Source organism: Poecilia mexicana, unplaced genomic scaffold, assembly GCF_051168715.1.
Source record: "Poecilia mexicana isolate PSO_F unplaced genomic scaffold, ASM5116871v1 scaffold_14, whole genome shotgun sequence".
Lineage (NCBI taxonomy): Eukaryota > Metazoa > Chordata > Actinopteri > Cyprinodontiformes > Poeciliidae > Poecilia > Poecilia mexicana.
Window position 1 is genome coordinate 18,232,612 of NW_028263383.1, and position 26,569 is coordinate 18,259,180.

General features: G+C 40.9%; 1 protein-coding gene across 1 annotated transcript in view; it reads left to right on the plus strand.

The window, feature by feature from the left end:
* Positions 1-26,569, plus strand: part of uvrag (UV radiation resistance associated gene) — a 136,962-nt gene that overhangs the window by 79,976 nt on the left and 30,417 nt on the right. The window contains exon 13 of the mRNA XM_088012301.1: positions 13,662-13,737. Coding sequence (XP_087868427.1) covers positions 13,662-13,737 — 76 coding nt within the window. The remainder of the gene's footprint in view (positions 1-13,661; positions 13,738-26,569) is intronic.

Below are 26,569 nucleotides of genomic sequence, written 5' to 3' on the forward strand. Positions count from 1 at the left end.
TTGCCCCGTTAAAAAACGGGGCAGAATTTCAAACTGGCCCTGCAAGAGTTTTTAGAGAAAGGTGTGGAAGAGGAGTAGACAGAAGTATTGGCAGGTCAGGGAATTTTTTTTTTTATTTGTGCTCTTTGACAATCTCAGAAACGACATTGGACCAGTCTGAAATGTTCTCTGCAATCAGCGGACATGTTGCGCCCACATTTGCTCACGCGGGGAGCGAGCTCGGTTCCAATGTTTCTGATTGCATGGGGTAGAAACGGAGAGATGCGATCCAGATGTCCGAGGGTTTGACTGAGACCAGAAGCCAGCTATTAGAAATCAAGAGCTGCCTCCTATTGTTGTTCAAACGTATTGGGAGAAAAGATGGCTTATAAAGACCATATCGCTGGCAAAAGGACAATGAATGTGAGAGGGATTTAGGCGGTCCACAAAACAAACCGTCCAAGGATGTGCTGAGGTCTGTGTAAGCGCCAAAGGAGGGAGGCCAGTTTGAAATTAGAGGAACCTCATTTCAGCGGGAACAATATTATTCTGGGGCTTGACTATTTTTATGTCAGTTACCATTAAACGGACAAGATGGGAATGACAATCATACCCACCATGGTCAGCCATGCCTTTCATTGCTCAACAGTGTTTGTGACTGGAGTTTATAATAATCCAGACATCGCTCATCCAGGATATCCCAGACATACCTCTTCCCAGAGTCACTCTGGAACTCATCTGGGAATCCCAGGGTACTCCAAGGCCAAAAGGGATGCATAGTCTTGTCCAGTGAGTTCTGGTCATGGCCAAGACATCCCAACTGATTCTTTCTGATGCAGCGAATCAGCTGCTCCACTTCAAACGAAGCTCCTCGTCTCACCTCAAACATGAATTAAGCCACCTTACGGTGGCAGCTCATGATGAGAGATGAAACACCGACCAACGGGCAAATAAAAAGTTTCACTTTTTGGCTCAGCTTCATCCTACCCTCATTTGTGATCAAGACGCCAAGATCCCTAAACTGACTGAACATGACCTGGAAGGAGCAGTCAATCTTTTCCTGGTTGAGGGCCGCAGGGAGATGCACACCTCTCTATGATCTGTAAATACAACAAACAGGATCAAGGGCAAGGAGCAGTGTTGATGGAGTCCAGCTTGCAGTGGGAACAAGCTTGACTTTTTTGCCAAGATGGAAGACACAGCTTTTGCTTTGTGGATGCAAAGACTAGTTCTTAAAAGCATCCCCGACAATGTAGGCCCAGATTTTAGGTGCATTCACAAAGTTTTTTTTTAGGCTGTGCCATCCGTACTGATTCGGCGTCCTGAGAGACCGGAAATGATCGTTTTTGAAGTCAGGTTCCAGAGTGGATAGATTTAAAAACAAACTGTGTCGATCCATCTCTCTCTCTCTATCCTGCATGCGCCTCAATCTCACCTGCTGCAGTTCTTTCGTTCTGTCGTTCAGCGCCACCGATTGGCTCGGCGTATCGATTTCAGGTGCTGCATCCTGTGTTGGGCATCAACTTTGCCCTAGGTGTTGGCTCCAGAAACGTGGTTGTATTTCTTCTTCACGTCTACACAACACACATGGACAAAGGCGGTCAATCTTCAGCACCTGATGGATTGTGACTATCCAGTCCCTTGTTTTACAGCCACCGCAAAAACCTTACTGCTCCCCTCGAATCTGTTTTGACAGTGGAGATCAAAACTGTTGCATTCAGATTCATGTGCGTTTTAGATGTGCACACAATGTCCAATCGGTTCACACAAATAAAATGTTTGGGAGTGTGTTGGTTTCAGACATCAAAAAACAAGATTCCCATTGCTGCTGCCAACAGGTGATTGATTGTCAGTGATCTACAGTACTTCCACTTCCTTGTAGCCCAAATGACGGCATAATAAGACACTATATAGTCTGTAAGCAATGACACTTACAGACTCAGAAATACTCGAATAATATAGAGAGTAGCTGGTTCTTCCATTTAGCCTAATTAATTGAAACAAATTATGCACACATGCTGTGTATTATAAACATTATTTGCATGTGGTAGAAATCTACGCAGGTTTGTTTAGTTTCATCTGCAGATGAGACCGGTGTTGTATCACGTGGATCAGCGGAAGTACATATTTTTCCGTCAACGTGAAACATTTCCCCTCCCGCTCTTTCAACACCGAGTTATAATTTAGTGTAATTGCATAAATGTTTAGCTTCAAATGATCTTCCGAGTTGTGTGTAGCGCCGTCTGAAAACGAACCAGCCATATGTTCAGTCGTGTCCCGTACACACTGTAAAAAGCTGCTGCGTTCTTTAGAGGCACATAGAACCAGATCCCATCATTTGTTATTTCACGGCGATGCGCACGTGTTCAGCAGTGGCGCAGTCGCACAGCTGCTTTCTTCTCCACAGGGGAGATAAACGAGGCAATCAGCTCCGGAGCCAGTTGATTTAAATCAAATTTGAAAACGGTCTATGATTTAGCGCCGCGCGTCAACTACAAAGGCTGTCCGGGACTGGTCAGACTGTTTACTCGTCTTTTTTGAGGTTTTCCGCCAAATCGCTCCAGGACAATGGCGGCAGAGGTATATTTATAATAGCTCAGGAAAAGTGAGGGCGTCTTCGCTAAGGTTGACAGGGTTGTTATATAAGCAGCCCTTCATCTCGGAAGTCCCGCCGTTGTCTAGGCCAGTCGAGCGAGCTTTGGCGATTCCTCATTAGAAAGATAACAAGAAGCATCTGTGCTCAAAAGCTTTCTGGAAGATTCTGTGGAGTAAAATCAGTTGCCTGTCTAATACTGTAGGATTTCATGTTCTTTAAGTGGAGAAAAAAAGATGGCTAAATGTTTCAGATAGTTGTTATTTATATTCTTGGCCACATCTCATTAGTAAGGTCTGCAAAAGCAGTTTGTGTTGCATGTGATTGCTTGTAATAAACCCTGATTAAAGTCAACATGTTAGAGTTTATAGCATTAAGTGTGTGTCAATAGGTCATCTGAGCCTGAACACAACATATAAGTCAAATAAATAATTAGGAGATGCAGTTACTCCGTTTTGTGTAGAAGTGTTTCCCTGAAAGAGAATAAATCACTTTTTAAATGAACCTTTAACGAGGGCGGCGCCAGTTTTGTAGATTTGAAAAATATACCGTATTTTCCGCACTATAAGGCGCACCGGATTATAAGGCGCACCTTCAATGAATGGCATATTTTAGGACTTTTTTCATACATTAGGCGCACCGCATTATAAGGCGCATAGAATAGACGCGTCATACTCTATTATTACACATCCACATTAATAAAGAAATGGTCCCCGAGTACTTTATATAGTAGGCTGGCCCAGCCGTTGTTTCACTCACGGTGTTGGTGTTGCGATATTATGCCCAACTGCTTTCTGGGTAACACAGACCAACCGACACGCTGCCGCTGCAGTCTCTGTCTCTCTTCCCCTGCCCCCCCCCCCCCTTTAAATGTATTATCAAACTTTATTAACAAACCAGTGTTCTGACAACTATCCCAGCATGCACCGCGCACTACTTCTTCTACGGGGGAAAAAGAAGTTGGCGGCTGCTTACCGTAGTGGACCAACTACGTAAGCAGCCTACTGCATGTCTGTGTAAACATGACGTCTTTCATTTCGATCTGAGTTAATTAGCGTAGCATTTCTGCCGGATTTTCACAACATATCAGCCACGACAATGGACATGGTCATCTTTTTTGGACGACATCAAGGTGTTTGAGCCACTGGATGCCTCCAACATTGTGCGCGTCACAGCTAAAAGCTACCGATAGATGAGGAAAACAGCAGATCCTCACACCCTCAGCATAAATATAGCTGTGGACAAGATCACTGATGCCTATTGTTCTTGCAAGGCTGGGTAAGTCGGCATTCATGGTTTTGATGGTCCACAATGTACATTAGCATATGTTTACTACTGTAGCTTGTGTTTGTGAGACGGTCACGCACGTGGTAGCTGCACTGTGACCTAAAATGGGCATTAGCCAATGAAACGCGGCCCCTGTGGTAAGGTCCGTTGCTGGACCTGTTATGGCTCAATATTGGTCCATATATAAGGCGCACCGGATTATAAGGCGCACTGTCGGCTTTTGAGGAAATTGAAGGTTTTTAGGTGCGCCTTATAGTGCGGAAAATACGGTATATATATATTTAATATACATCTTAATAGGTCTCCATTAGTTTGGTCACAAAAGCACAGCAGCTGCAGGTTGACTTTATTGATGACCAATAATGTTTTTCCTATACCTATTGGTTGATCTTTTCACAGTCTATTTTTTAAAAATCTTGTGATTGGGTTACGTAATATTAATGACATAGCACTGTTAAATACTTGAAATGAATTTTGTAAATATAATGTAACGTCCATTTAGTGATAGTTGTCAACAGACCCAGACTGAACTAAAAAAAAAAAAAGCTTTTTCATTTAAAATGACAAATTCCCCTTTCTGAAAAGAAACTCAAAGAAAAAGGTGGAGCAGCCAGACGTAATGGTCAGACTCGGAGGTCATCTGGCGAACATGCAGCTCAGCGATGGCTTTGTAATGAATCAAGGAGCATAACTAGCACAGAAACAGGCCTGTTGTAATCAGTTTCGTCATTGAATTCGACTTGATCAATGACGTCATGGGGTCTAGCCTCACATCCTGTTCAACATTTTCTTCCTAAATGTATTCTGCTCTGTTTTGGGACTGAATACTTGCAAAATTACCTACAGTCCTGTTAATACCAGCTTCATTAGACATTTATACTCTACCCAGATTGAAGTTAAAATAATTTCATTTAAAGTGACATAACATTCTGATAGGTGATTTTAAACAATATGATGAACATTGACTGAAATCCTGGTTTATACTTGTGAAGACGGGACTCAGAATGAACTTCCATTCTCACATGTGCGTCCAAACAAAGGAGCAAAACGACTGCAAAGAGAAAATGGCTGCTGGTTAAGGAGCTGGGGTCTCTGGATAATCTTAGGAGCCGAGACGACAAAGCAGAACGACGTGAGCGAGGGTCTACTGTACAACTCAGGAACAGACCAGTGATGACAGAATGATCAGGCTGTGGTCCAGCAGTCATTAAAACAGGTGCTTCAAGATACTGAAAGCTACAGGAAACTTAGAGTTATGTTTGAACTGCATCTATTTGAGGTTAGAACTTTTTTTTTTTTCTTAAATCAAACCAAAAGTATTTATGTTCCCAAACCAAATCCCGCCTCCCCGCCCCCACAAAAAATAAATCCAACTGACCACTATAAAAGATAGGATGTGCTTCCTTTGCCTCTTTTTGTGTGTTTTTTGCACACGTGGACTATTAATTAAAACGTCTAAACAAGCACGCCAACACATGTGGCGACTTTGTATACATTAGAGCAGGTCAGTCAATCATTGGAAGAGTTCCCACGTATCCTGGTGAAGCGCGGTTTAGCAGAGGTCGACCACCCACAACACTGCGTCCTTCTTTAAACTCCTCCACTCGATAGAATAAACCCAGAGGGGAACCAAGAGTCCAAGACGTTAGAAAATGCTTCATCAGACATGCTTTTATATATATATATATATATATATATATATATATATATATATATATATATATATATACATATGTATATGTATGTATGTAAAAAGAACAAAAATCGACTCATTAACCATCTTTTAGCTTTTAAAAATCTTTGTTTACAGAGCTTAATGCATTTATAAAGCTTTATGTTGAACCATGGGTGTCCAAGATCTCTGGTGCCATTTGTGGCCATTTGACTGATTTTGTGCGGTCCTCAAATGCAATTCATGATAAAACAGAAACAAAAAAATACACCCTGTCCGTCACAGGGGGTTGATGGAGATGGAGACTTTTTATTTGTAATCAGGTTAAAATTATAACTGACATAATCTTCTTACAGTAGAAATAAAAAGTAGAACCACTTCTGTCCAGAAACTTTTACTGAAAAGCTGACTTTGCTGCACCTAAATCAACTTTTCCTTATATGGCTAAATATAGCAAGTGTTTTTGAAAGAATGTGACCCAAATCCTCCTCTTATAACTGAGAATAAATTTGTTCACTCAAGGCCCCCCTAAAATAATTTACAAACTAGACTAATTTCATACAGCAAACGTACAAAATCCTTTTTGGATCTACAATGAATGACGTCCCATCCTACAAAAAAAAAAAAAAAAAAGAAGAGAAAAACTCAGATTACTTTATTTGCTTGATTTCAGTTCTTTTTATTTCCTTGCCCCCCCCCCCCCCCCCCCCCCGAGTACTTTTGACTCGGCGATTTTGACAAAATGTTTAAACACCCCTGTCTTAAAGTCTTTACGTCATCATAGCCTCTTTTTTCCCCTTCCCCTTAGCTATACACTTTTCCTACCTATAATATTGTGCTCTTGTAGCGACTTTATATTTTATACTTTTATATTTATATTTTTATATTTGGATGTAACTGGGGCTGTGACTCTCAATTTCGTTCCACCTCATGTGATACGTGATGTGAATGACAATAAAGTATCTTGAATCTTGAATCTTGAATCTCTCTTGGCACAAATCGCCCGCAAATATGTTCAGTTAACTGGAGGCTTTAAAAGACATCATGTGCTGCTGACACCTGCCAGAAGGCCCCTGAGGTGGAGTCCGTGGCCTCGGCGGAGACAGTGATGCTCGATTAACCCGAGATGAAAGACGTATAACTCAGCCGGCTATTAAAATATCCCTCAGCAGAAATAACAGACCCGTGGTAAGGAGGGGGGGTTTTAAAAAGAACACGGACAGGAAGACGGAGCGGGGTATGTCCTTTGGCTTCGCCTCATCATTGAAGTCGCCTGTTTATTGGTTGCTTTCTGCTTTTAACGAGGCTGTCTGCGTGGATAACTGGTGTCTAGAGCCGGCAGTTTAAAAAAAAAAAATGTTGGCAGACCCGGGGTGTTTATCATTTTTTTTACTGTATTTTTCGCCCATAAAGTCAGGGGACTTTCCTACAAGGTGCTGCTTTTGTATTTTTTTTTTTTTTTACTGTGTCAGGGCTGCACACTTCTTATTAATTACACATTTCGGTCTCACACGTTCGCCTGTCCTGTGGTTGTTCTGACGGGAAACAAGGATATTTTTCTCTTCTCAAATCACTGTCATTTCTTCCTTTTTTTTTTTTTTCACCCTCCCTCCCATCTGCTTCACGCTGCGTTGAATATTGGCTAAATGGAAACAGATTTCAGGTTTCACTAATCAGTCTTTGAGTGGACGTTGAAGTGAGCGGGGGTGTTGATTATGGGCGCCTGTCATATTCGGTTTGCCGTGTTTGAGCGGCCGACGCGTGGCTCCGTCAGAGCGGGGCGCAGCGTAGATGTGTGGAGAGGCTGAGTGGATCAGAAAAGATCAGACGGGATTTTTAAATTCGCAACAAAATGAAACAAAATGCCACGCAGGCTGGGCAGGAAACGGAGGAAAGAAAACGATAAGGTCACGCCAATTCGGCCAGCTCATTCGGAAACGGGGCAGACGTGACCAGCGTCTTCCTCCAGATCTGTGGGCGACTCTCTCTGCTTCATCTGTTTACTCGGGGGTTTCCATGCTGATGGACAAACATGGTGGTGATTTTGTCCTGTCCACTAGGAATGTAATTTATTTCATCCGGTCCAGAGTGGAGGACTGTTTGACTTTATGCTCCTGGCTAAGTGATTGTAAAAGGTCTTCATCTCCTCTTCCTCTGCTTTTATATCTCTCCCAGACGTAAACTACTAAAACTCTTTACTGTCGTAGCAGACGCAACGGCCAGAGGTTTTGATAAAAAAAGATAAATCATCGGCTTTTCCCCTTTACGGCGCCAAATCAGAGGAAAATTTGGAAAAGTCGGCCAAATCATAAAAAGAATCACATTCATTAAGTGTCATTCCTGGCACAGACGTAATAAAATAAACAAAAAAAACTTGCAATAAATTCGTCTTTCATCGCAATATTCTCTTGCATGTTGTTACTGGGATTGTTTTTTTTTTTATCCAATCTTTAAATTCAATACAATAGTTCATCTATATTAAGAAATATTTTGGGGTAAAATCACAAATTTTAACAATCTCTGTAATTTACATTAGGTAGACTAACATTTTGAAAGCGTTTCAGTTTAGCTATAAGAGTTTTTAGGAACTTTTCATTAGTAATTGAAGTCTTTTTTCCTCGGGTATAAATATGAAGCAATAGTGTGTGGCATCGTATTTCATTTAAGGTTTGGAAGAGTACCCATATAGCAAAATGATAAATCTCCAAACATTTCTGATGATAAAACTGCAACATGGTTCTGAACATGTTTTTTTTTATGTCTTAGGACCATTTGTACTTTTTTTTGGTGAGTCAGTTTCCTCTTTATTGGGCCGTTTATAAGGGTGCACTATTGAATCGGAAACAATTTCCTTAATTCTTTGAGATCTGCGATCGGCCGATCCTTTCAGGACAAACCGATCTTGTTGCTTAAATCAAACACTGTCCCTTTGTTCTGTGCTGTGAACGAGGGCTGACTGAAAACACCTGTCCACCTGGTCACATTTGCACATGTGCAGGTAACAGCTGTTACCCCACTGATGCCAACTTGGTGACTTTTTCACAAAATTAGTGACTTCCCAGCGAAAAACCTCAGAATTGGACAAAATCTGAATCGACAAGTCGGGCATTTTTAAAAGATTGACGATCAGCCGGAAAACTGGATTTAGTGCAGCCATAGCTATTTAGATCAAGTCCTTCTTTTGCTGGGGTTCTGCCTTCATCTGGGGTCACAGGTCAACACACACTTCAACATTGGTGTCTATGAAAATCAGATCAAGACGCCACCAGCCTGGCTGTTTTCATGGCGGTTTAAGTTTTATTGCCACATAATGCCACTCCAAAGTGCATTGAAGCATATAAATAGAGCAGGTTTCAAATTAACTGTTTCATTTTCATATAAATGTGTTTTTGCCTGTCCAACAAGCAACCTAGCACATTATAGAAAACCATGTAAACAATGAATATTTGAGCTGGTGGTCTGAATATCTGCAAAATGCTCGAGATTTCAGCACCAGAGATGGGCAGATTGCCTCTGGTTTGTGCAGACATATTTCAGAAAACATTCAGATGAAATGAACACATGCGATGTCCATCTCTGAGGACTCCACAGCACGATCTGTCATTAATCAGAAGCTGATAGAATCTCATGGGCAATGCATTCAATAGAGCAGAGTCACAGATGCCACTTCAAACTTTACTATGCAAATACGAAGTTCTGTGTTTTTTATTTTTTGTTCCCCCAGAGTTGGCACGGACTCCTCTGAGTTTGAGGACCGTCACACAGTGGAAACGAGTGGACTGTGGTCGGACGAATCAGTATTCCACATTCTGTTGAAACCAAATGAAAGCCACGTGCTTAATTAATTCAGATTTCAGAGATCTTGGAGCGATGCACACTGCTTTCTGCAGGACGTTTCTTTTCTGTTTTATCCCAACCATACAGAAACCGCATTCTGCACACATAACAAAGGCCTGGCCGAGGAAGAGGATGGTATAGGTACTGAACGAGATGGCCACAAAAGAGAACGTGAGGAGAATTTCAAACACGACGGATGCCGTCGGTCGTTTAAGATCGCATTTGCACAAAAAATAAAAACCTCGCTGGCTAATAAAATCAGGTTGGACGTCGGACTGAAACGATTAATCCGGATTAATCAGTTATTGAAACAGTCAACTAATTTAGTTGTTGAATAATCATTAACTGGAGCATACAGACTCAAAACACTACCAGAACAGTGATTAAGCCAGAACTGTACAAAAAATGTGCATTTTGCATTGAAAATTGGGAAATTATCCATTTGTGTCTTTTAATGTATTTAATGCATTTCTAATATTGAATAAATAAGGTTTAAGAAGTTCAGTGAAAAATCTGTGGAATGTGCAGTTTTTCTTTTATCCATCAGAATAATCGATAAAATAGTCGATTACTATGATAATCGTTCATTTCAGTCCTAGCTGGATGCTCCACAACATGAATGGTTTCCTCCTGTAGTTGCTCCTCACCTTCCTTATGTCCAGATCCCCCCCCCCCCCCCCTTCCTGCCCTCCACTCCTCCACCATCCTCGTTTCGCCTGTGTAACAATATATTTGACTTCACTGGACGTCCCGGGAGAAATTCCTAGTGTTTGGTGAACCGGAGTCTCTCCAGAGTGATTTCAAGACGTGGCGGACAGCGCTCATTAATCACTGCGCTGCGACTGAACCTGCGCGTTCATGACTTTACGTGTGTGGACTTTGGAAGCGCCTCTGTTTTTCCTTTTCATATGCAGCATGTTCATCAGCGATCACATCCTATCTATTTGTGGGGAAATCGCAGCGGCTGTGCCAGTGGGAGCAAAGGGAAGATCTGTTTTTCTTCCCGTCTCCGGTGGCTCTTTCCGACTGCTCAGGCTTGACCTCTGGCGTGTCGCTTTCCCTCAAACGTCAGGGATACGGAGGATGAACATCTAAAATGGTTGTGTGGCCTCCAGCCTATGTCGTCCTTTTTTCTTTTTTTTTATTTATTTTTTTTATACTCTGCCAGACTTTTTACAGCAACTTCCTGTTAGGGTTCAATCCACCGCTGCAGTGATCCCCATCTGTTCAGGGTTTACCTTTTAAACTTCCCAGAGCCACGGCGTGAGTGATGAGGTGTTCACAGCCATCACCGCTGCACGATTCTAAGACCTCAAGACAGGCGCTGAGATAATAAAACACACAGGACCTTTAGTTAAGCCAAATAAAAGAAAGGGATTTGAGGTATGCTCATGTTATAAATGCTCAAATGTGGAATTAATTGAAGATTTGTGGTTTAAGAACGTCAAGGCCTTGCAGTAATCTGCTATGGGCGCAGCTTAACCTCCTGTTCCAACTGCTATTAATGTGATGGCAGTCGACTGAGTCCACTATGGAGGATTTGTGTTTTGATTTAATATGCAGTTACCCAGTTATGAGGGACTTTTAAGGAATTGTAAATGGGAAAAAAAAAAAAACCTGAGTCCCAGCCCCTCAAGAAGAGAGGAAGTAAGCCAGATGCTCTTATCCTGCAGAACATAGTTGAAGTACGTATAGGTCAATATAACTTTCTATGATAACTATGAATAAAAAGACCATGATCTTACGTTGTTAGCACAAACATTTGTGAAAAATGTTAACCATGATCTATTTGCTCTTATTTAAAGGGGCAGCGTTGTGTGATTTGAGATTTGCATCATATTATAATGTTCCCTCGTCTAAAACATACCTGAAATGCTGCCGTGATTCTTTCATGCATGTGTGAGAAAACTGTTGATCTCCCTCGGCAACTGACCAGCTGAGTAAAACGCCTGCGTGGACCGAGCGCCTTTAAGGACGAAGCTCCACCTCAGAGCTAAACCTCATTTGAAATGGATCAGAACGTGCAATTATAATATAATGTAGAATAAATTATGTCACTCAAAGCATAAAACATAGAGTTAGACTGAATAGACATTGTCCCTGATCTAGAGATTTTTCAATACCGTAACAGACACAGAAATGATCTCTGCGGTGCGTCTCTACAAATAACTTTTGCAAAATAACTCAAGAATGTCAATTTAATAATTTAGATACGTTGTCTGAACCCACGCTACATAAATCAGTTTTGTATAATATTAAATTGAACAATAAGACGGCTAACGGAGACACACGCAGTGGAGGAGATAAATCGGTGCATCAAATGCAGGGAAACATCGATAAACATGAGAAATGAGATTTACATCAACTTAATTCATAGTGGAATCACCAGCAGCTTTCAACATTTGTGATTGGATATGTCTCCATGTCTCTCGACATGGTGGTGCAGTGGGTCTCCTTTCTGCACACAGAAAAAAGCCACTAGATTTGTCGCTAGTCTTCTTTTGGGGGAAAAGAATTAGCTAAACATAGCAACAAAGTCAGTAAGTTGGCAACAGTGGGACAGAGATGTGTTGGAATTGGGAATATAATCCTTGCCCATTGTGATGGATGGAAGCGATGGTTTGAACTTTGACCTTTCTCTCTGCTCCGTACGGCAGCAGAGTCTGAATGTCTTAATGAACAATCTTTAAACTGTAGCGAATGATGCGACGGACAATGTCCTTTTAAGAGCCGTGGTACACCTAGACGTCGGCCGGTTCACCCGTACTTAAAAACAAGCACATGTGTTGCTAATAGCAACAGATGACTTTAATGGTCGCCTGTGAGGACAAAGCTGTGTGAGGCGGTTTTATGCAAACAGCTTCATTCTGACTCTAAATAAAACCATTGTCCTTCGTAGAGCTTGTGTATTTTGTTGACATTTTTGGACGAGACCACAAAGAAACTCCGGGAAGCTCCTTTTTTTTTTTTTTTTTTACTGCCTTCACACTCGATTCTGAAACGCTGCTTTGACACTGGCCGTCCTACTTAATGCTCTGCATTCTAACGTAAAAACTGCGGCGTAGCTTTCTGAATATTCTCTCGGTGGGAGATCGGCCGATATAAGCTGTTAATGACAGGCAGGGACGACTCCACCGGTTTCACAGCACTTCCCACTTCATGTCAGCATCCGCTGCTCCGTCTCTGCCCAGACCGAGACATCTGGGTTTCACTGATGGGACTTTCCCGTCGCGCTGAAAGCAAAAGCTTCCTTTGTTTGTGCTTGGAGGCGGAAACATGGTGCTGCGCTGCTCCTGTTTGATGCTTCAGTAGAACAAGGTGCTGACTGGGTATCTATGGATCCAGACGAAGCTTTTTACCTCGTCTGCATCTGTCAGCGAATGCAAACGCTGCAGACTGCATGAGCACATGCTTCAGCATGTGAAGGTGTACTAGGGACGGTAAAAAAAAAGGAGTAAATTCTGGCAAACAAAAAAAAAAAAAACTCAGAAATTCTGAAACTGATCTCAGAAATTTTCTAGAAAAAAACTTGGAAATTTCTAAGTTTTAAAATTGGTTGGAAAAACAAACTCAGGGAATGTTTGACTTTTGGAAATATTCTGAGTTTCAAAAGTTTGAAAGTTTGAATTGAAATTTATCTCGAATTTGCTAGCAAATCTTTTGACTTTTCCAAATGTTCAAGTTTTTTTTCTAGTTTTTTTTTTATCAGCGTGTGTTCTCTAGACTTACAAATATGCAAAGTGATAAATGGATATGTTTCCAATCAGACACTTTTAAAATGAAGCTTTTTTTTGCAATCTGAGCTATAACTTTTTTTCTAAGATCTGTAACACATGCAGCAGCTTTTAATATCACACGAAACGAAGGTATGACTAGATTAACGTCGGCTCATTGAAACATATGTTCCTAATGTTTGTTGGAGTTTAATAAAAATGAAGAGAAATGCATAAAAGTACAAACTCTGGGTTGATGCATTCTTAAAATGAAAATAAATGGGAGTTTTTCGCTTGATGAAAATAATTAGATTTTTCTGTATTTTCATTATTTTTTTGTGATTGTTTCTGAGAAAGTGAAGGAAGGTTTAAGATTCATTGCATAGATGAGAAACATAAAGTTTCAGTTTCAGTTTGTCTCTGCATTGACTCTCAAAGTCTGCAAAGCTTCAGCTTTCAAAGGTCAATACCTAATTGTGTGTTTTATTGCAAAGACTGAGCCATTAAATCATCATCTGATCGATCATAAACGGTAAATCTCGTAATCCTCTCCAATTAAATGTCCTTCTGTGTTTTACAGATTCCCGTTGTATCCTAGAGGAGAGCGCTTTCATTTTGAATATGGCGTCTACTTGCTAAACAAGAACATCGCCCAGGTAAGGAATGAGCAAACAGTTGCAAATAACTGACAATTTGATCAGAAGATAAATGACCATAATGCCTAAAATATATTTATGTATGATTCCTACATGAGCCATTTGTGGCCCTCAGGTTCAACAATTCTGGCTGAGGTTTGGTGAAACCTCAGCATCTCCATAGTTTCATGTTCCTATCACTGATTTTCACAAGATCCTGAGGTTATTCTGAATATTTTTTTATGTGACTCTGTGGCCAGTTTGTAATGTTTCTAGTCCAAATATGATCTTTACATCCCTTTTGTAGGAAAAATGGACAAAAATTAAACATCTGCATGGAGGATCTTTGATGTTCACATGTCTTGGATTAGCCATTTTTGTTTTTGTGGTGAGCATTTTAGGTTCTTTGACGTGTTCTCAAAACATTTGGCATCAACTATTTAACTTTTTCTTTTTTTTTTTTTTTTCTTACATCTAATTTATCTTTAGTTGTCTTTCAGTGAAGTAAGTTGAAAATTATAAGATAAAATGCAATATAAATTTGTCATAAGTCTTCATTTTCTTTCTGGTTCCCTGTCAAAATGTCTCACCTCTTATTAAAAAAAAAAATCATCTTTTTCTTACGAGGTTTGACCTTTTGCGTCATTTGCTGCAAAAAGCCTAACGTCGCAGTGTTGTGGGCAAACTTACTGAAGGTGTTTTCCACATGTCGGAGCATCCATGTGTGAACTGCCCGAGCAGCAGGAAGCTGAGCACACTGGACCGCAAAGCCCGGCTGCAGCCTCTCGGCTTCTTTCACGGTTGTAAACTCCAGAGTCTCGTTAGATCTTTTTGGACATCAGGGAAATGAGCTGTGTGAAGCATGAACTGCACACAACCCCCCGGTCGGCAGCATCAACTCATTCATAGTTTTGGTCTTGTCATGTGATTCGCTGATCTTGTGACTTCGCTATGCTTATTAAAGTGCATATAGGTGAGTTGGCCAGCTTTTTTTTTTTTTTTTTAATACGTGAGACACTTATAAGCTCAGACTTTTAGCAGTTTTATTCCTTTTGCCTGTTTTTTTTTTATCTAGGTGGAGAGGAAGGGAACAACTTGCAGATTATTCATTGAACTACCTAAGCCTATTTTAGGTTTAATTACATCTTTTTGTATTAGAAATACAATAAACAAACGATTCAAATTCTTCTTGAAATAAGACCATATATACATTTTTTTGTTTTTTGTTTAGCCTAAAATGCAATAACATTTCTTGGTAACACTTTATTTGAAGGGGGGTGAATAAGACTGTCATGACACTGTCATAAACATGACATAACACATGTCATGAACATGAATAAGCCTTCATGAATATTTATGACTGTTGTCATAAAGCGTCATTCGGTAAATTATGACACTTTTAATACAAAGTTGACATTATTCAAAATGTCTTTGTTATGACAACTTGACATTAACCAGGAAATCATTACTGTTTAAACTTTACCTTTAATAACAAAGTTACCTAATTTTTAAAGTGCAATCAGTAATACTTTTATAACAAATTTATATCAGTAATGATTTCTTGGTTAATGTCAAGTTGTCATAACAAGGACATTTTGAATAATGTCAGCTTTGTATTAAACGTGCCATAATTTACCGAATGACGCTTTATGACAACAGTCATAAATATTCATGAAGGCTTATGAATAAACTGTGTTTATGACAGTGTCATGTCAGTCTTATTCAACCCCCTTCAAATAAAGTGTTACCAATTTCTTTATTGTGCGCTCCATCAATTGTAGCAAAGAATGCATCTGCAACTAAAACAAATACTCCTCAATCAGCATAGCGTAGTCCTAATCTGAAGACTGTTTTTTGGATTAACCGGTTAATAATTGGATAGCAAGAGGTGCTCAATAGAATATTTTTTCAACTTTATTGGATCAGGTGAAGCTAAATCTACTTCTAGCCACTTGAGTTGTGTGTAGAACTTAATCACTGACAAAGCTTTTTTTTTTTTTTTAATTTAATCGTAAGTTCAATATGTCCATATATTGTTTGTACAGGTTTGGCTTAAGTACTTTAAGATGTGAACCTAATGTGAACGTCGCTTAGTTTGACCCTGATATGCTTAGAACAAAATAACTTTTTTTGCACAAAAAGAACGAAACGAGCCTAAATGCATCTACGTCATTTTCTCATTAAGTGTCTTGATACGTAACCACACGATCCGTCTTGTTTTAAATATTCAAGATGTTTTTTGAATAACAGTCAAAATAATCTCTCAGTGCAGATTTTAGTCCAGGACTTAGTTCATCGGATCTCTGCAGACTGTTCCTGTTGTTATGTGTAGAGCATTTGGTGTGCAGTCATCTAAGTTCTTATTCCCACTTTTTAACTCCCCCCAACACACACACACACACACACACACACACACGCCCAGTCCGTTTTTGATCAAAGCTACACCTCGTGACCCGAGCTCTCTGAGATTTCAATTTCACGAACCTCGACCATGTGTTGCCATCAGACTGCGTGCTCAGTCTTGCTGAAACTTTAATTTGCTTGCTGATAGAAGGCACATGGAAGTAACTTCGGGAGAAATACTCCTGACGGCAGTCGGCGCGTCGCAAATCAAATCTAAAATAATAATGCCAAGGCCGCCTTCGCCAGATTTTGGTGACATAATCTATGGGTTGAAGGTCTTTTCAGGTTATCAAGAAAGAACCCCCGGCGTCAATTTATAAGACAGTTTAACGAGTCGTATTGAAGAGCGGGAATGTGGGGCTTTTGAAGGAATCTGGTCTGCTGAAGATGAAAAATGAGATCCACTCAGCAGGATGTCCTCACCAGTGTTCATGAAACCTCTGCTGAAAGATTCTAACTCCAGGCTTCTTAAAGTCAGATGGAAACAATCAGCTGTGGCACAGGTGGGCACATGTGAGGGGTGAATGATAACTGAGAGATACATCTGGAAGGACGGATTAAGGCAACACAGCTTTGCTCTCAGGCACAGTTATTTATGCAAACTAAACGTGGCACTTTAAAGCTACGGTACGTAACTTATAAAACAGTTTTTTGCACATTTGTTGAAACTATCACTTTGTTGTGACAGTGTACAACAGATAATGTGTGAAACAAATCAAGCTCCTATGCCTTCTCCTCGTGATCTCAGTGTTAACTGCGAAAACACAGAACCCGTTCTTATTCGCCGTTCACATCCGCAGCAGAGCCTGTCACGAACTCTCAAGCTAGTTAGCATGGCGGCGGATAAACAGTTTTCCTGTAATGGCTGTTTCTCTGCCATTAGTACATTGAGCAGCGTGTACACAAGGTTGATTGACTAGCTCTGATTGCTTGTTTTTGACCGGGAGCGGTGCATTTCTTCAGACGGCAATAATCACAGTGGTAGGAGGGGAAGGAACGTTATCTTTTTTTTCACAGTTTTAATAAATGTGGCACCAGTTTCATTGAATAGGAGAAACACTGTGCATCCAGAAAGTATTCACAGCTCTTCACTTTTTCCACATTTGTTGTTACAATCTTGTGGGGTCAACACACAGGGAGCGATGAACAAAATCGAAAGGAGAGAGTTTTCCACCACTCGGAGTGAATCCAGCACACAGGACACGATTGTCACAGCAGGACTCTCTCTAAAGCTGATCAGCCATTTATGCTGAGTGATTGGAGGAGAAGGTCCTTAGTCAGGGAGGAGACCAAGATCCACCAGTCAAGCCTGGGTGGCAGAGCAGCCACTCCTTAATGAAAGGTTCATGGCTGCCGATCTGGAGTTTACCAAAAGACACCTGACGGACTCTCTGACCAGGAGAAACAAGATCGTCTGGTCTGATGAGACAAAGACTGAACTCTTAGGCCAATACCATCCCTACAGTGAAGCATGGTGGTGGCAGCATCAAGCTGTAGGGATGTTTAGCAGCAGCAGGAACTGTCATACTAGTCAGGATAGAGGGAAAGATGAATGCAGCAATGTCCCAAACGTATCCTGGATGAAAAGCTGCTCCAGAGCATCTGGACCTCAGACTGGGGCGACGGTTCATGTGTCAGCAGGACGGCGGCCCAAACCACTTGGCCAAGATCTCAAAGGTGTGGCTGCAGAACCTCTCTGAATGTCGAGGAGAGTCCACGACATGATTCTGATTGAACATATATGAAAAGATCTGAAACTGGCCCAACCTGCCTGAAGATAGGTGAGTTTAACTTGCGGCATCATATTCTAAGAGATTTGAGGCTGGGAGTTCTGCCAAAGCAAAATCTGTAAATACATACGTAAACATCGTCATAACGGGATATTTGTGGGTATATTTTTCAGGAAAGAGATTAATTTAATACAATTTGGAATGTAACAAGATGTGGAAAACGTGAAGCACTGCAAATACTTTCTGGATGCGCCGTTTCCTGCTGCATTTTTTTCTGAAGCAGCAGTAATGCACAGAGTTCAGGAGAACATCGGTACTTTCTCAGGGTGAAATTTCATCTCATTTTTAGAACTCAGTGATGTACATTCCACGTGTCCCTCCGTCCATCCATCTTAACGGCGAGTTATCAGGTTTGCCTCTAAGTAATATCATTTTGTGGCCAAAATGGTGCAGCTCCATATGTTAGTGATAATAAGTCGGCGTTTTTAAAACCGAAGAGGTGGTTAGCTTGTCACTTTCAACAAAGGAGAAGCCGCTGGAGACGATTCTCCTCCGCCTCACTTCTGATGAACTCTGGAAAAGGCTTCTCAGCCAACTTCTGCAAGCTTGTAATCGATCAATTGCATCACAGAAGCTCAAATTTGAGTTGAGTAAAGACGAGATCCTTTTCCCTCAGCATGTGGTTTGAATTCCTCTGTTCTCATTCCAAACCAGCTGATCAAAGAAAAATCACCATTTTCTCGACTCGGTTTGCAATGAGCCAAGATTGAGATTGCTGCTCAACAAATTGAGCAGCAATCTGACGTTATGATTTGTATTGTTTAAACTCCAAAATCATTTCATCTTTCTTTAAAGTAGTAGTCTATTTTACATCGACTGTTCTCTCACACACAGTGTGACGTTGCCTCTGTTCTTGATATTAATAGAGACGACCTCCAGGAACCAAAAAGTATTTTGAATATCGGGATAAGCTAAAATTGCTTAACGAAAATAAGAGATCAAAAACGCAGCCCTCCCTGCCCAAAGAGGGGTGAGAATGCAAATATAATTTAACCGCAGTTGTACTGTAATGTCGTTTAACACATTTAAAGTGAAGGAAGCTAGATGGAGTGCACTGTGAGGTGTTAACAGCCCCTCTGGCTGCCTGACTTAAATCTGGTTAACACAGAATAGTGAAATTAGACATAATAATGTATCCAAACCTCCAAATATTTCATGTGCAATCAAATAACATAAAAAATCTGAGTGCAACTGCTAAAGTCGCCCTTTTCGTTTCACTACTGTTCTGTGTGTTGGTAAGCATGCTTTGCCTCATTTGCAGAAATGAAATGAATGAAAGCAATGTGAATTTGTTATTTATTTATTTTTTCCCCCCGTTCGGCTTCGTTGTTAAATGATTACCATCGGGCTGCTGCTGTTTGTTAAAAAAAAAAACTTGGCCCCCCGCTACATCTGATTCCTGCAGCTGGGCCTGAAGTGGCCTTCCACTGGGGGGGCACAAACGCCAAACCTGCCTTTCCTCCATTTGCAGAGACAAATGAGCCAAGTTAGCGAGGCTGACTCCAAAGGAAAACCAGCAGCCTTTTGTCTGGAAAAGGGCCATGTTGCTGCATTCTCCAGCTCTCAGAGTTATCCACTTGGCTATGCTGTTGTGAAACAGGCATGTGGGGCTGATTAGACGACAACTGATGCTACACAACATCTACGGGAACAATTAGGTCTTAGTTACTTGGACGGGGAGACTCTGTGGCCTCCAGCGTAGGAAAACACAGAATTCCAATTTATTACAGTAAATTCTTTGCAGGCACAGCCAGGGCACCTCTGGATTCACCTTTGTTTCTGTCGACTGGGGCAAGATGGCTGCAGCCTTCCACCTCTCAGGTCTTTGGCGACTTCGTATCGTGATCTACAGGCAAAGTGCCATGGCGGTGGTCTGATGCATACGTCAGAGAGCCTGCTGCAGTAAAGAGTGGCAACTGTGGCTCCATAAAGCGCTGCTATGACTCATGGGGAAGCCTACTGTAGTTAGTGGTTAAAGGAGGTGGCAGCGAGCGGAACAGGACCTGCTTGAACGGAGTTATTCTTGTTGACGCTGTTTGGAAAAGGTTTTACATGATTGGGAAAGGTAAACTTAACCTTTTCGAATTACAGTAATTATCAGTTAGAGGCCGTTTTCTCCTTAGGGGTCCTCTGTAATCCTGTGGATTAAGAGATTAACCATAATGTTTTGCTGTTAAATTTAGCTGCTAGCATCCTCACTCTAATTTAGCAAAAATCGCAAGCACATTTCTGAAGAGTTTGCATTGTCACACACAGGGAAGGCTCTGTGTTTAATCTGGTCCTCTAATGTTGCAATTATGCAAATGCTTTCAAGCCCGAAAAAAGAAATAAAAGTAATTATTTTTTTTCAAAGCTAAGCTTTTCAGTGAGGCCGTGTTGGTTTGGATAGCATGCAAGAAAAGTTGCACTTTTTGTCCACACAAACCGACGTAGGAGAAAATTTTTGATTTGTAAATAAAAAACAAGCTGGCAGGAAAGCCATGTCTCTGTTTGCCGTCTTAAAAAAAGAATGTGGAAATACACAGAGTGTGTCATCTGTTTCGATGAGGAGAGTGCAAACAAACCCGTTCACCTCCTGCTCCTTTCTGCACGAGTACCATCTTCAAATCAACTTGCTTTTTTTTTTTTTGTGAACTTCGGGTCCTCGGCTCGTTTCTTCACCTCCGGGGCAACGCCGGTGACCTCAGACCGGAGAGATGCGACAGAGTCTTGGCATAGCGCTTTGCTGCCATTAGCTCATGTGATTGGGCTTCAATAAAAACCAGATGACCCACAGACATGGAAAAAGTGAACATTAAGCAGATGCCCTCCACCTCAGAGTAAATGGTCAAGACAGTTAAAATTCCCCAATGCAAACCATCTCCAACTATTACTTTGCTCCTTTTCTTCTTTTATTATTGTGGATACTGGAGATCGAACAAGACTTCCCACCTTGTGCGCACCGTTAAAGACCGACTCGTCCGCTTCTTACTTTCTGTGTCTTACTAGAATATTTAAATACTTTGAAATGTTCACAAAGGAACAAACTTCCAGAAAACTGTAAAACAGCTGAAACACTGGGTGCCTTTAGATCTCAACTTAAAACCCACCTGTTTAGAGTTGCTTATGGCTAAATTAGGGTTAGAGTGTGGGTTTTGATGTCTTCGATGATTTTAATGTTTTTATCTTTAGTTTTTATCTATTTAATTTTTTTTTTATTTCTCTTTCTCACTGTTTACGTTTTTAATGATATAAAGCCCCCCGGAAAACGTCCCAGTTAAACGACGTTTAACTAAAGTCCTAAAAGGGGTGCGGGTTTTAATGTTTTTATCTGTTTTAATCTTTGTCAAAATCTCTTTCTCTTTCTCACTGTTTATTCAATGTCACATGCTGTTTTTATTTTAATTATGTAAAGCCTTGCAATGCCTTGCTGCTGAAATGTGCTATACAAATAAAATTTGATTGATTGATTTTTTCTAGAATAACCCGTAACTTTAATGGGATTTTATATGATAGACCAGAACAATGTAAAGTGATGGTTACATTATCTGTGCATTAATTTTGGAGCAAATGGATTTTATCAAAGGTAGTTATGGGCCCAGGAAACTAAAAAGTTAGTTCTGCTTACTCTAAAGAATCATCATCATGGTATTTAGTGGAAGGTAATGCTAAAGCGCTAACTTAAATTCAAATTATAAAAAGACTGCAACCCTTGAGCACAAATTAAATTTTGACATGATAACTTACATGTTTGATAATGCCCTTAGATATTACATTTATGTTTAGATCTGGTTCTTTACTGTCCGTGTTTTGTCATTGTACGTTTATTTGAAATAAAGTTTCTGGAAATAATGGGGAAATGTGAGGAGGGGAAACTGTAAGTAGTCTTCAGCTACTTCAAAATAAGAGCATGACCGTAAACGTCTTACTGCTTGAACAATTCTTAACAGATGTTGAGCTTTATCCAAATGAAAGTTATCCTGTAACATTAATTTAAAGGAAGCTTTTAGCTCATTATTGGAAGAAGTATGCCCAATCTCTGATTAAAGGGTGACTGCGTACAAGGGGACGATTGCAATCCACCCGCCACACTTTTCAGATTCCTGGCTGTTAAAACGTCGCTACAGCTGCTGCATAGCTCTGCACTGCGGCTAATCGGAATGATCTGGACACAGCCAGTTTTACACAAAAATCAAATTTACACTAATAAAATGCGACCTCCTCGCTCCCTAGTGTGATACGTTGTATGTAAATGCTCACAATTGTAATATCAGTTTCTGTTCTCACATCTTGGAGTCATTCCTTACGGCAATCTGACCCGGCAGAGCCGTTTGAAGATGAAGAGGAAACTGTGATGTGTAACTTCATACCCTAAATCTACTTAGGCTCTTTTATGTGGGGGCGGAAGAAAAAGATCACAGCTAACTGGGATCCATCGTTGGAACGCCGAGGCGTCGCTCTTTGATGAGGAGCTCTCCTTCGGTCGACCGCGTGCGCCGTGTTTGTGCCGTCTCGTTTTTGCCTCCGTCGCTCAGATCCCCTCTAAATGCGAGCAGAAACCGGATCCCCCCGGGACGTTTCTCAGCAACGACGCACATTAGACAGAAATATTTCGGATTTCATTTGGAAGGGTTGTCTCTTTGTCCAGTCGAGGCCTGCGGTTTGTGACTCACTCGCTGGTGCGCTCCACAAAGAAACCTTCTCGGCGAAAGAAGAGAGGAGAAACAGACGGGCAAATCTCCACTGTTCCCCTCGAACAGAACTCTCACTCTTCTGTTTACTTACCCCCTGCGCAAACCTCGTCTCGACAAACAGACCCGTCAGGATTTAGAAATTATGATGCAGCCCACTGTGAGGTGTTTGTTTACTTGAACTCCGCTTCCCCCAGGGCTCTGCCACCATCTCTACCCAAAGACAGACGAGACCTGGAAGCAATCAGGCCATTTCAACGGCCCGCTGCCACTTTGTGTCTTCATCTCTCTGCGATGGCCGCATCCGTTTTTCATTTTTGAGGGATTGATATGAAAAAGAAAAAATGCATACTAGAGAGGGCAGGCACCAGCAAATGCAAAACTTACCTCATCGTAATGTGCCTCGTATTCAGCCCTGAGGAAGGAGGGAAAGTAAGACGTGAGGCACCAGGTGAGATTCTTTGTAATCTAAGCCGCTGAGGTGTCTGTTTTTGTTTTAGTTTGGTGAAATATAGTTGGAATAACCGTCACTTCCCGCACGGCCACATGTCGTACAAATGTTGAACAGTGAGAAGTTTGAAGTTTCAACGCCATCGTTTTGGCGCTCCTACCAACCCTTCTGATCTCTTTTACTCCCTGACAGTGAGAAGCATTTCATTATCTGTCACATTTCAGGGTAGTAGCCACCCCCGGCAGGTAGAAAGTGGTAAAACCGAGAGCAGTTTCGGTCTGACGCCGTCGGCCCTCCCATCGTTAAGTCATAGAGAGAAGACGGGAGGAAAAATTTGTTTCACGTTTAGGTTTAGATTTGTGATGCGCGTCTCTTACATTGCCAGTTTATTTCATTAACTCATTTATGCTTCTTCAAAAGTAGCAATAATTGTTGCGTTGATACTGTGCCCAACTCAAATGTTCCTTTACACGCCCAAGCAGTTACTTGGCTCTCCTGGTAAAGATTTATTAAAACGCCTTAAAATAAACTGATCTTTAACTACAATACAGCGGGCCCCTGAAGATCGCAGGGTTTAGGGACCACAACTGGTCACTAATGGCTAAAATACCGGCAATACTTACGCCACTCTCTAAGGATGCTTATGACTACCTTTGCAATCATTCAAACACCAAATATACCGTAATGTCTGGTTCACACCTGATGATTGGTCCTACAGTGTGTGGATTAAAAGATTTCTTACACATGCCTGAAAAAACCCAAAGTAACACTTCAGGTATATGTTTGATGAGGGAATATCTCTGTAACATGATGTAAATCTAAAAAAAAAAAAAAAAGTCAGTTTTACGTGTTACTGCCCCTTTAAGTAAATCCAGGCTTTTCTTTTCTTTTTTTTTTTTTTTTTTTTTTAAGCACACCTCTCTCTTCCGGTGGGTTTTCAAATCCCGACTGTGTGGTCCCGGTTTTCCATCACAAACATTTGTTGTTAGCTACAGCTTGAATCCAGTGCAACATTTTGCTCAGACTTTGTTACTGGTGGAACCCCCTTTTTATATTTTACTACAGGAAGTGGAAAGCTCTTTTTTTCTTCTTCTTCTTCCATAAAAAAGTGTCACCAAAAGTAGGAGACTGGCCGTGTTGTTTTGTCTGTCATCTTCTCGCTCGGTCTCAAGTTCAGCCGCCTCCGATGGCGAGAAAGGCGAGTTGAATTACTGGACGCTCCCATGCTGACCAGCTCCTACCTTCTGTCAGCCAGAACATTTGATTTACAAGCAGGCCTCAGACTCCACTTCTAAGTGTGTGTCACTGTTCTGCGGTTTCCACTTCTGGGTGTGTGTACATAGTGAAGGCTGCTGGTGTGCTGCGATTATGCTTCAGCTCCTGGCTTTATGGGAATTCCTCTGGATAACCACCTATGACTTTATGAAACACTTAAGTTGGTTTAATTGATTTTCCACATTTTGTGGTCACTTGTTCCAGGTTTGTCCGTCACCACAAAGGGAATCCAGGGTAGCTCCTTACACTACATATAAGGCTAATCGTTGAGTTAATGTTAATAGGGAATAATCCTACGACTGTGTGAAGCTGAGAGAAAGCAGGGGAAAATTAAGTTGGTTAAAAAGTTTTTTTTTATCTCGTTTAGGCTCATTTGGCCAAATTAGCCCTTGGGTGAGCAGCAGAGTGAAAGCTTGTGCAAAATTAGTTATGCTGAAACATTAGAAACAAGCAAAAAGCTGAGAAAAGCTGAAATAAAACAAAGAAGGTGAATTCATCTGAACTGTTTTTAAAAGTAAATCCAAGATAAGTTGTTTCTCATCATGTTTATTTTCAATCATTCAACATTTTTTTGTATATTGCATCTGGACTAGAGTTTTGGCTTTTTTGTAACCAATGAGAAAAACTGATTTATTTTGAGCCCTGTGTTGTTTTTGATTATTTTACAAAAGGAAAGAAGGATAACCTTTGAAGATGGCTAGAAAAGAGAATATCTTTTTTATTTTATTTTATATTTTTATGAAGGATAAATCTGTGGCCAGCTGCTGAGCAGGACGCCAGCTGACCACGTATAACTGCACACGATGTGTCGCACTTGGAGAGTCAGTCCTCCCAATAGTAACACGTCTGAGTCCACTGTGGCGTGCCAGTGACGCTGGCAGCAAACGTCTTTCCATCCAAATAACAAAGTAGTTGGGTGTGTTGCAAACCCCAAATCCTCACGCTTTGTTGCAAACATATAATGACAACAAAGCAGCAGTAAAAGTAGTGGGTATTGCCAGTGGGAATGTCGGTTACCATGGAGACTGACTGAACGGTGCCTCCTGACTTTGCCCTAATTTGTTTTTGGCGCGTTTGTCAAATTACTTGTTGCATTTCAGGAATTAAAACAATATTTTCTATTTATCTCATTTGAGTTGAAACACAAATCCAAACTCATGTTTCTGTTGCTCCTTTTTTTTACTTGAAATTCCTCCCTGCATTCAGACAAAGTCATAGTTTCATTTTCATATATATATGAAAGTCATAGTTTCATATATATATATATATATATATATAAACCAGCATGTAAAATTAAACATTTGATAAAAAAAATTATCATTAGATCCAAATAATCCTCACAACAAAGTCAGTTTGATCACCTCACTTTGTGGCCCAAGATCTGTTTTGGAAATAAAAGTGATTTCTTTAAGGTAATTTTTCAATTAGTTTATAGGGATGTAAAAAACGTATTAATCTAATAACAGATTTCTGTGATTCATTATTTTAATAGCCTGTCCTGCGCAAGCAGGTGGAGCTGGTGGAGAGGAAGAACTCCCCTGTAACGACCAGAAACCTCCAGCAGATCCAGGCGAAGAGAGCGTGTGAAAAATCCTCTGGGTGCTTTGCTCTATTTATTCTGAGAACAAATGGCAGCATTACAAAGTATTACGTTTTACCTTCTGGAATATGTTGCAAGTCTTAACTGCAGGGTCGGATGTAAATCACCGCATTAAATGAAGCTGACAAGATAAACGCTAAAATATCTCGTGGTCATACTGTCAACAGTGGGGGGGAAATAGAAGTCGGAGTAAGTGCAGGAATCACTGCAATCCAATATATTTGCGTTCACCGTAATGTCCCAATGTTTTCAAGTTTTGCGTTGCACGTTTAACGACTCAAAGAGTCGGAACAAATAAACTGAGACCCAAAACTCACAAAAGGGATTCGCCTGCGTGCCTCATCTTTCCCCATCAATCAGAGCAGCGATGTTGTGATTATTTCTGAATGTAGTTTTTCCCACAGGTCAAGCTGTGGATTTTTATGTCCCGGCGTTCCAGAAACTGTACGTTTGCTGTGATTCAGGGTGTTTAGAGAGTGTTGGCTGCTCTCCTCAGTCATTTACTTAATAGTGCGTCTGCAGTTTCCAGCTGTTTGGAATTTGTAGTTGAAGTATGTTTTCCTTTCTTTTTTTTATTTTATTTTATTTTTTTTGTTTCCCCATATCTCACTTATGTGCTCGAACCACTAAGATTTAGCAACGAGGACGTACTTAATTCTCTTGT